At 38.9% G+C, this 11,216-nt stretch overlaps 2 protein-coding genes across 2 annotated transcripts; both read left to right on the top strand.

Annotated features, from left to right (window-relative positions):
- The first annotated feature begins 506 nt into the window (after window positions 1-506).
- On the top strand, window positions 507-4,366 carry LOC134182918 (probable serine/threonine-protein kinase DDB_G0281745). Its single transcript, XM_062650360.1, has 6 exons — window positions 507-602; window positions 671-695; window positions 1,008-1,075; window positions 1,648-2,155; window positions 2,350-2,672; window positions 3,582-4,366. Exons 1-6 carry the CDS (start codon window positions 507-509, stop codon window positions 4,059-4,061), a joined length of 1,500 nt encoding a protein of 499 aa, XP_062506344.1. The 3' UTR covers window positions 4,062-4,366.
- Window positions 4,367-4,486: 120 nt separating this feature from the next.
- On the top strand, window positions 4,487-9,374 carry LOC134183312 (uncharacterized). The gene is made up of 7 exons (XM_062650807.1): window positions 4,487-4,702; window positions 5,182-5,278; window positions 5,331-5,693; window positions 6,252-6,572; window positions 6,627-7,240; window positions 8,504-8,788; window positions 9,020-9,374. The coding sequence occupies exons 5-7, from the start codon at window positions 6,943-6,945 to the stop codon at window positions 9,187-9,189; spliced, it is 753 nt and encodes a 250-aa protein (XP_062506791.1). The 5' UTR covers window positions 4,487-4,702; window positions 5,182-5,278; window positions 5,331-5,693; window positions 6,252-6,572; window positions 6,627-6,942; the 3' UTR covers window positions 9,190-9,374.
- The last annotated feature ends 1,842 nt before the right edge of the window (window positions 9,375-11,216 follow it).

The raw sequence follows: 11,216 nt of genomic DNA, 5'->3' as shown, positions 1-11,216 counted from the left end.
ATTGTGGACAATTTCTTTGTTGTATGAAACATTGTCAAGTAGAGAAGAGAAGCAAGATACTTTGTATTGTGATGAATTTTTATATTGTCAATTTGTAGTGATTAGGTGATGGTGTTAATATTTTCTGGTGTTAGTGTATGGAAATGGGAGCATACACTGATAATGATCTTGTTTGAAGTGCTGATCATAATGTTGATCTACATTTAGAGTAATTAAATTATTTTTATGGATCAGTCACATGAATGCATAGGATATGGATATGTGGTTGTTGGAAATGATGAGTGACACAGTGATGAGCATTGATTTAGTGAATGTGTGATTAGTAATATAACTAGTTTGTTTGTTACTGTGTGAACAACAGATAAAGAACGCTGGATTACAGTAACTGTATTAGCATTAAATTTGTAAATAATTTATGTTGTTTCATGAACATGTAAGGTATGAGCTGTTGCCATTTATTGTACCAATAACGCTGTGATTTTATTGGATTGGCTGGCAATACTGCAATGCGATTAGGAGAAGGAAGGTTGCGGTCAGCTCGTTGCAGTGACAAAGAAATTCTTTATGCTATCCTTTCCCATCTGAAGGAATTCATCGATAAAGTGTGATCTGATTGTTGTGTTGTGTAAATTTTGTGTTTTAACTATAACTTGTTTACGTGTGATGTTAGAATGCTGTTGCAGTTCAGCTTCCTGGTAAGTGAGACAATCGTGTGCATTATGACGATGTCACACAATAGACAATACTGTATATGTAAAAACCTTTTGTCATGTATAATGATTTTTCCTATCCCTTGAAGTAACAGCATACTAATGTTAGAAGAGGTGATTATTTTCATTATTACACAAGTTCATCTTACCTAATATTCTTCCAGTAGATTGACAGTATTTATTTTTATCATATTTGCAATTCACAACAGAGCCATTCAACTGACCAACAGAAATTTGTTTAGTTTTTATTTATGTGATGGTTAATTAAGTAAGGGTAAATCATGTGTTTGTTTTAAGGTCATACAAGCTCAACGGCAATAGCGGCCACTGGTCATCTCTCATCACCAGTGACAGGAGGAACGAGGGTCGGCTGCTTAAGTTTGCATCAGTGGTTTAGTGCAATGTCTGTGGAGATTTTTCTTTGTGTAGCTAGTTGTCTGGTGTGTATCTGAACTAAGTATTGCTTTCCATAATACTGTACATTTATTATCAGAAGGATAGGATTTTAATAGATTATGTTGGCTAAGTGATTGTAGCTATTAATGGATTGGGGTGTAGCTAACTTGCAACACTCAAAGCTATAAGCAGCTTGGATAGTGTAATGCCAACAGAAAGATACTTTGTTAGTTTAGGCGCTTTGGAGCACGAGTTGACTTGATTTGGTGATTTTCATTTAGAAACGAGATGAAATGATATGAGAACTTGCAAAAATTGTAAAGACATAAGACAAAGTATCGCAATAGGACAGACCACTGGCATGTGTTTTTATCAATGCATTTAATGTTTTAGTTGGTAGCCTGCATTTAAAATGATTGTGTGAGTGTGCTGTATTTCTCTTATAATGGGATATCCTACAGTTTAACTGGCTAGTACACTTTGTGTTGAATCCTTTTTATTATTTTTAATATTATTATAAGAATTTCTTTTATTTATACAGACTGCTACACCCATACTACGATCTCGAACAGAAGCGGCAAAGCATGTAGATGAAGAGTTAGTACAACATCTGATTCAACAAATAGATCAAGTGACGCAAGACGGTTTAGTAAAAGATAGGCAAGTGGATGACTTGAGACAACAAATCAGAGATCTACAGAAGGCGCTGAGAGACGAGCAATTGGAGAAAGAACAGGCAGTTGCTAGAGAAAGAAGGGAGAAAGAAGAGCTACGACAACGATTACAACGAGAGCAAGAAGAAAAACACGACGTTCAGAATGATCTCGATGAAGCTCGACAACAACTTGAGCAAATGAGTGTAGAGAAGGAAAATGTTCAGCGATTGCTAAATGAAGCACAAATAGAAAAAGCTAACATTGTAGAGCTCCTTTCAGATGCCGATGCTGCAATTGAACGATACAAGCAAGAACGGGAAAACGAAGTCTTTAAGATTCCTTCACATGACATTCAATTGACTGGCACAGAACTAGGACGTGGATCATATGGAGGTGAGGCACAGTTTAGGTCATCACTTATTTACATGTCACAATTGGCTAAGGCGGGCTTGTGCTTGCTTGGCAATAGAGGCTGGACAGACCAGCACGGCTCGGCATGGTTTGAACTGCAGTTACTTGACATTTTGAAATACAGCTGGCCCATCTTTGCATGTTTGGGTTGGTTAAGACTATGTATTGTTATTTAGCTGTTTCTGTTGGATATTGGGATGGCTGTCCTGTTGCTGTCAAATGTTTGTATGATGATTTGGCTGATGTTGAACGATACGTTCAACTTGTGCAACAAGAAGCGTCTGTAGCATGGAAGATACATCATCCCAACATTGCTGCTGTTTGTGGTGTGACTGTGGAGAAAGAAGTCAAGAAGGCATGGGTTATCATGGAGGTACAGAGCGGCTCCGTTTCTAGTGTGATCGATGCATGTCAACGAGATGCTGCACCTCTCACTTTACGAGAAAAAGTTGACATGGCACATGATTCTTTGTGTGGACTAGATCACATTCACTCAATGGTGAGAACAGTGAATGAAATAAGGTTGAGCTGCATGATGCCATCTCATTCGCATGTAAATGATCAAAATTGTAAAGAAAGTTGAACCGATTATCTGACTGACTGACAGACAGATAGACAGACATAACGACAGACAGACAGATGGACAAACAGACAGGCAGGCAGACAGACAGCTAGAGACAGACAGACGGACAGACAGACAGCTAGAAACACAGACAGACAGACAGATAAACATACATACATTTTTTCTACAAGAGCCCATAAGGCCCAGGTTAGATACAGTCACTAAGCACTTGCTACGATACTTTACAATCTAATTCTCTATCAGCAGTTACTGTATGTCACCATGTGCTTCAATTTGCTGCTTGGACAGAACTGACACTTTGGGGAGAGAGGCAATTGTATGTTAGTTCCTTGCCCAAGGGAACAGGGAACTTATGTATGTGGCCCTCCCACACTTGGAACTCTGACCCAAAGGTCCCGGATGTTGCCAATCTCCAACTGCACACTCTAACCAATTGAGCCACATACATACATACATGCATACATACATACAGATTGACAGACGGACAGACAGACAGACAACCAACAGAGAGACAGACAGACACCAATTATCAGAAACATACGCAAAACAGTCTCGTGATCACACAGTGTCATGAATTCAGGCAAGGTTTGAAGTCTGACAGTTCCATGATGGAAAATTAAAAAAAGATTTATTACACAATTGAATATAATCATTAGTCAACGAACATTCATGAATGGAAAATAAGATCAGTAAAAACTTAACTTATACAGAGTTGTCAATCATGCAAGGATCGATTTACATAGACTTACAACTGAGACAAGTGATATCGATGTACTTTGTATCATTTCCTTTGTTTCTGTCTTATTGTTTGCTGTGTTGCTATAGCAACCCATGGAGATTCTCCACGGTGACATCTGCCCAAGGAACATCCTGGTAACTGCAACGATGAGAGCCAAACTGGGTGATCTAGGAGCCGCTCGTTTTCAAGATGCTTCACTTTCGGCCGGCCTTCTCAGTCCAGAATACACAGCAAAGGAGAGATTTGATGCTCCAGCTCTACCAAAAAGCAAGGAAACGGACATGTACAGTACAGGAGTGACCCTATGTGAGCTGTTCACTGCTGTTACTCCAGACCGTCGAAAGAGAATGGATCAAGTCTTACTCATCCGTCAGCTAAACGTTCGTTCGTTATGTAAACACTTGATGAGAGATAATCCTGCCACACGACCAACAGCAACCGAAGCTCGCAGAATCATTAGTCGTATTCGTGAGACAGACGAGTATAGAGCATGTCCTCCCAAACGAATGGTAAAGGGTAAGATGGATGGAGTGGCTCGTGTCACCCTTGTTCAGCCCAATTGGTGATGTTGACATGTCATTGAACCATGTGGTTGTCTAGATCCTTTTACTTGCATGATATCATTTCTGTGTTGATAGAAAAGATTTTCTTAGCAATAGCATTAAGCTTAGCTCTGATTTTTTGCACTTTGTTTTCTTGGATTGACCATGCAGACAACGTTGAAGTAGCATTTTCAGTATTTCACTATTTGTAACTCTGATATTGTTATTGGCAGTTTGACGTGTACACTTTGTCACGTGTATGATTACTGTATTTGATAAGTTCACGTTTTCAGTTGATATTAAAGTTTCAGTTGACATGTTCGACTTTACTTTGACATCTCGTGTTCTACCCGTTATATAAGCCATATTCACACACACACGCACGCACAGACTGAAACATGCACTGTCACCATACAGTACACACACACGCGCACGCGCAATGACACGTACGCACACAACCCGTCGGCATTTTTTTCTGAGAGATTCGCGAACGCTCTCTTCGATTCCTACGCTTTACGCACAGGACGAGGCGGCAAGGTGCTGCCGACCGTGGAGATGTCGTAGCTATAGCGCAAGCTGAGAGGAAAGCCGCCGCTTTGGGCCGATGGATGTCGAATGATGACGTCAGAAGGCTGGCAAGTTGTTTTATGGTGTTGTGAAGAAAGGTCAGGTTTTGTAGTTATTTGGGTTTACTGATGTTTGTGCGCTAATCGAGATTAAATAGTAAAAACAATAATAATATATTACTAATTGCCTATTTTAATTAATTATTAGCAGACTGGATGTTTGTGGAAAGTAGTGGATGGAGACTATCTTACACTATTGAAAACCGGTTTGGTTGTGGCTGCATTTGTCAAACTAGTTTTATAGTTTCGGTAACTTTACACACATTTGTCACATTATTGTTGTATTCACTCTATACATTTGGTTTAGTATAGATGTATTACACAGTGTATAGACACTCACATTTTGCAATCTTGTACGAACTCACTTAGGCTCATAAACCTTGAGCATCTAAAAGCTCTGCAGTCAAAACATATTTTATTGCAACTTTGTTTGGTAGTCATGTTACTCATTTTTGTATTGAAAATTTGTTTCTAATTCAGTCAAGTGTTTTGTTAGTATCTGTTGGTTGTTGGTCTAGATGGTCGTATTTGCCCACTAGTTTTAATATGTGGGAATGGGAAGAGGAAATCATTACTAAACATTCCAACTCTTGTTTAGCTGTTCTACTTGTGCAGGTGTGGGTGGTCCATCTTGACATTTTGATATAAGTTAATATATGTTGTGTAGCGTGTTGATTGAACTGGCAATTTTTCAACGGTTCTTGGACTGTCGATCAGCCCAACAGTAAAGACCAACCTGGAGATCTTATTGTACAGGTAGACGGCGAATTGTTTGTGGGCCGGACAGTCAACTCTATTGCCAAACGATGTCAAACGAACTCTGGATGTTTTCACTATCAAGTTCGAAGAAGAAAGTTGCCAACGACATTGTTGTTTTACTTTGATTCGATACGTAGACGTGCACAGCAAAAGCAACACGAGCTTGCTCTTCCAACTGCAGAGACTGTCGATGCTTATTGGAATAGAACGCGGATTTCTCTGAACGTGACCACTCGATCCACTTGTTGACCTTGGGCTTGAATCATGGAAGGTAATTATCTTGACTAAATCTTAACAGACATAATGCTCACACATTACACTCTTGTCTTTCTTTTGTGATGCAATCGAACTTGCATGGTAGTCTTAATTGGTTGATGTGTTATTGTTAATTGGTTGATGTGTTATTGTTATAGAGTGAGTTGTTAGTAAATGTTGGTAAATGTTTGTGCTTGTCATGTAGTCTATTTGCTGTTGTTTGTCATACAGTTTGTGATTGCTTGTCTTGAGGGCAACAATAGAGACAGGCAGACATACAGATGCAAGGATAGACACACAGACAGAGGGATATAGATCGACAAGCAGGCAGACAAGCAGATGCGTAGACAGACATGCAGATACACAGACAGGTAGACAGACAAACAAGCCAGACGGACGAATAGACAGACAGACAGATGCACAAATTGATGGTTTTATAGACTTCACACATTAGAGGACTGGTCTTGTCTCAGCTGTGTTACTCAGCCAGTTACTTGTAGTTTGACCATTTATTAAATTCAACGATTTTGTTTACTTCCGTGTGATTCAATATGAGATTCTTTGTTCTTTCCAGACTCCAGATGGAGCTGCTGTTTTGGTAACCAACCCTCCCACTGGATATCCACTGTTGTATGGAGACTGTGCAGAGTGATCTCTATTGACAACAACTACGTCGATCTCACTCACATTGATCTCTCTACCATAAATAAGAAGTTATGTGATGAACAAAATCAAGTGAAACTGACAGTCTGGCAGCGTCGTTCACCTGATGATAAGATATGAAACGTTGAGATGCCACCGAGTAGTAAGAAATTGTGGCCTCATCATCTAGAACAGTACGTGTCTCATATGCAAGACGAATGGAGAATTTGGATTGACACTAATGAGAATAAAAGTGAGTTGGACATTGGATACTCTGTAGGTGATGTCAATTTAGGTCAATTTTTAGGATTCAATAACAAAACAAACTTTGCCTGTCATCAAGAGTTCAGCTGCATCTGGTCTCTTTTATGGAGATTTGATTGTCATGTTGGCTGATAAGGAAATCACTGACTATAATGAAGTTCTCAAGATGTTTCATGAAGTGGCAGATAAGCAGGAAGTTACCCTAGGAGTTAGACAACCAAACAAAAAGAGGCTGGTGGATCATATCCAAAGGCTTTATACCGAGGATCCTAATGCATCAGTAGACACCGAAGACTCAGACTGTAGCAGTGAAGGTGAGCAAGAAGGTAATACAATAGAAGACGTGAACAAATTCAGTCATGCATGGTGATTCCACGACAATTGTTGGTCAACAACTGAAGCGCTTGGACTTAGAAGATGTGGTCACAGTGAACGAGGAGCAGGCATCGACTCCTTTTCCTCATCAAGTTACAGAGCTAGAGGGTGAACAAGATGCTGACCCACGGAGTCAATATGGTAGTGAAAAAAGTCGGACAGAATTTCAATCTTGTGGAGAACTAACACACAAAAATGAACAAGCAAAGTGGTCTGCTAGTGTGCTTCCTCAGAAAATTTTGCAACAACGATTGATATCTCTAACTAGTGAAACACAGTCAGGTATGTAAGGTGCCAATTAAACAGCTAAGGTTGGTATTGGTACTTGGTGTCTGTCTATCTGTCTGTCTGTTTGTCAATACATTTATTTTTCATAAATGAACTATGGCACCAAATCAATAGCTAATCTACGTGTCTGTTTGTCTGTCTTCTTGCACTATTGAACACAAAAAGCAAAATTTTACAAGAACACTATAGGTAAAACTGCTAAGCTAAATGTCCATCTACTGAGACATACAGATGGAATACTACTAAAATTCTAACGAATGATGTTCTGAATGTCTGTTTCATTGTCGTCCAATTCTTCATTTCTCTCTGCAAGTCTCCTATTTTTCTCAATATTACATTGGAATTGGACTTGTGAAGGCATATTGATAGTCTCTTTCTCCATTATCCTCTAAACTGTGCTTCACTTGATCCACTTTCTACATCTCTCGATCTCTTGGCCAGCTGGTTCAAATATTTGTCTGCCTTTTCTCCCCAACAATCAAAATGGTCAAAAATCAATGGAATGAAGGTAGCTTTGCATGACCCTGGATGCTGTTGATTTGAATATTTATTTTTTCTTCTCTTTTTTGCAGCTGCAAATCTGTCCTCTCTCGATGCTCTTACCACTGTGTCGCTACTAAATGGGTGTGCCAGAGAGAAATCGAGTTTGACATTGGCACCTATTCCTGAATTATGTCTGGTCTGTCTTGACTGTCTACATATTAATTCTTAATTCTTTTTTGTCTGTCTGTCTGTCTGTCTGTCCGTCTGCTTATCTGTCTGTCAACTGGTATTTATTTCAAACACACAATCTATAAAACAATGTTAGCAAGGTAACTATGAGACGAGAGTTCATAACCACAAACAGGTCACCAATCAGTAAAACTATAAAGCTAATGCATGAGAACAACCTGATTTGTATATAGCCTAGTATATAAGGCTCTTCTATGTGCAAGTTTACTGAGTGAACTCTTGCATTTCAGTGCTATAAGATGACAGATAAACATTGTCTTCAAAATATTGTAAAGTCTGGCATGGTCATACTATTTGCCTTCTTTATCCATTGATAACTCAGACAATTTTTGAAAAATTGCCTTTCTTTACATCGACCAAAATACTTGAATACAAGTGGAATCAATATAGAGGCAATTCCAATGACATTGATTTTCTTACTGTATTTATTAGATTTTGCTGTTCTCTTTTTGTTGCCTATTTGTCTCTGTTTATTTGCTTACATTTGTATATTTCTTATCTGTTGCTCAGTTATGGTCATTTTAGGATGTGGGAGACAGAAGCTGGCAGAGGATCTCATTAGGAAACAGTGGTGTAGACTGGTAGCAAACTTGGACGCAGATGATGTCATCGATCATTTATATGAACAAAAGATAATATCTTTTAATGAGATGGATAAGGTTAATGACACCGAAAATATTTCCAAAAAGAGGAAAACATTACTGAAGTTTATTGTAAAACGTCCGTGGGTCGACGGAGTACAATTTGCGACGATACTTTCAGGTAGTGAAGCCAACCACGAACTTGGACGAATGTTGCTACGCAATGCAGGTGGGTGGGTTATAAGTTTGTGTGGCTTGTTTGTGCAAGGTTCCTTGCAGCAGTTTTGTGTAATGGTTTTGCTGTCTTACTGTACAACTCCTCATATGCACAGTAAGGGCAGAGAGTGATGATATTGTATATATCTCTTTGCCATTTGTGTGTGCACTGGAGTGCTGTGTATCGAGGGCTGTGAAAAAGTTAGGGATTTGGTTGCTATTGAACATTAATTTGCATTTGTAGGGTCTGAACTGGTTGGAAATGCAGACTCTGTAGATGACTCTTCACTTCCCTCTGACTTGCACAGTTTTGTTCAGTCGGCCGTGGAGGGTCAGCTGGAACAGAAATTCAAATCGATATTGGACATGATGAAGGAGGTAGCCGATTGTTTGACTGACAAGTGTGATGCTTAGGTTTTCCATGTTGGGTTATTGATATCAACCAATAGTAAAGAACGTTAATTGCCAATGTATTTGTTGTTATAGAATAGGAAATTTTATAGATTAGTGCAAACACTGTGGCTTGTTTGCAGTCACTCGTAACTGATTTTTATTGTTTTTATAGACAAGTCGATCTCATTTATTTGTATGTTTTAGAATTTGTCTGCAGATTGGTTGTTATGTGTGCATGAGTTAGTCATCAGAGTCATGTCTTCTTATGATGAAAGATAAGCAGACGATATTCACATGGAGAGCAACTGCATGTGGCAGTGCTGCAACAGCAACAGTAAATAAATGGACAGACAAAAATACATACAGACAAGTAGACAGACAGACAGACAGACGGGTGGACAAACAAGCAGACAGACAGACAGGTGGTGGTTGGACAGACAGACAAACAGACATGTTTGTAAAACATATTTACACGACTGACAGAACTCATTGACCTGGTATGTCATTGCAACAGAGACATCATGTCATGTACAGTGCAATCGACGAAAATTGCTGAAACTTTGTGTGTCCTTTGCAGTAGTAGGCACCAGCAGCTACAATTGCAACAATTAAACCTCAAACGATAAATTAAATATATTACGGTATAAAATGCATCTAAAAACATAATTAGTTGATATCAACTTTTAACTGTTTAAAGTCACGCGATGTGATGTCACAGTTACTAAATTTAGCACTCTTTCCATTTGTCTACACTTGCGTGTTGAGTTAACGGTCTAGATGGCGGAAAACCAAAGTTCAAGAGCGATTGACGATGCTCTTTTCAATGCTGTTGTGGAAAATGACGTAGTAAAGGCCTCTGAAGCAATCGCAAAGAGCGCTGACGTCAATGTTATATCAATAAATTTTTTGGTAAGAATTTGAGTGAGTGATGGGAAATAGAGAGCGCAGCGCGTTCGTCGTCCTAGATCGCAAAATTTGTGATCGAGCCGCGAGCATGTTTGTAGTTAAGACGTCGTGTGTATGTTATGCTTCTCAACGTAAGAGTCGAGGTGACGTTGCTTTTACCGTCTGACTTTGTACCGACCAGATTATTGAATGAATCGTTTCCTCTATCTCATACGCGCTTGCTTAGCCGACACAAATGACGCTCGTTATATGGTCACGTCCACACACACTCCCATGTTATGGACGGTTTACAACTGACTTTACTTTAGAGGACTCCATATTTTGTAGGGAAAGTTGGGTAATGGATTGTGGGGTATTCCATCTGCTCTTCAAGTAGCGTGTGGTGTGGGATCCATCCAGCTGTGTGATTTACTTATAAGAAAAGAAGCCAATGTGAATTATCAAGAGATAATGGTGAGAGTGCAGTGTAATATGTGAAGTGTGTGTCAGTATGTGCAACTTGTTAGTTTATTGTGATTGTCAGATTTGTGTTGAGTTGATAAATTGGTTAGAAATTTGAGTGCAGTTTGTTGTGTTTCAATGATTGATTTAATGAGTAATGTTAATGGCATCTCTGGTGTGCTTACAATGAATAATCAATGAATAGGTTGTCACAGCTGGCAAGTTGGACCAACATTGTGTTGTAAGATCTAGACACAGAACAGAGAAGAAGCATGCTAGATTGGCATTGTTATCTTACCTTGCACTATTTCATTCCTACTCGTATATATTTATTCAAGTGTGGGCATGAAAATGAATGAAGGAGAGTGGAAAGTAGAGAAAGGTTTTAACATAGATACTTCTAGTTATTGTGTTTTGTGTGTATATTTATTTAGTAAAATAGATATTGTGTGTGTGCTATTGCTAAAAGTAAGCGACATGTAGCAGGTTGTCAGCTCAGATGTAGGCTTGAGGTGAAATTGAGTGTTTGCAAGACTTAAATGCTTAGAGACAAGCAGACATGTCAATGGAGTCCAAATGATATGAATTGTTAATTAAACGTTTTGTGGTGTAATGAGGTTATGATGTATTGTGTGGAATTGGGTTTAGTGAGAAGAAATGGTGAATTGGATGTGTTGTATTTTATAGTCAGTGTTTCTAGA

The sequence above is a fragment of the Corticium candelabrum genome, chromosome 8 (genome assembly GCF_963422355.1).
Source record: "Corticium candelabrum chromosome 8, ooCorCand1.1, whole genome shotgun sequence".
Lineage (NCBI taxonomy): Eukaryota > Metazoa > Porifera > Homoscleromorpha > Homosclerophorida > Plakinidae > Corticium > Corticium candelabrum.
Note: the sequence above shows the minus strand (reverse complement) of the source record. Positions and strands in the feature narration are given on the sequence as shown.

Excerpts from the sequence above, each read along its gene's own strand:
- LOC134182918 (XM_062650360.1), top strand. The coding sequence starts at position 507 with ATGCGATTAGGAGAAGGAAGGTTGCGGTCAGCTCGTTGCAGTGACAAA. Across the intron at positions 696-1,007 it reads TGTTGCAGTTCAGCTTCCTG|GTCATACAAGCTCAACGGCA; the intron begins GTAAGTGAGACA and ends GTTTGTTTTAAG. Across the intron at positions 1,076-1,647 it reads CAGTGACAGGAGGAACGAGG|ACTGCTACACCCATACTACG; the intron begins GTCGGCTGCTTA and ends TTATTTATACAG.
- LOC134183312 (XM_062650807.1), top strand. The coding sequence starts at position 6,943 with ATGCATGGTGATTCCACGACAATTGTTGGTCAACAACTGAAGCGCTTG. Across the intron at positions 7,241-8,503 it reads AACTAGTGAAACACAGTCAG|GATGTGGGAGACAGAAGCTG; the intron begins GTATGTAAGGTG and ends TGGTCATTTTAG. Across the intron at positions 8,789-9,019 it reads AATGTTGCTACGCAATGCAG|GGTCTGAACTGGTTGGAAAT; the intron begins GTGGGTGGGTTA and ends TTGCATTTGTAG.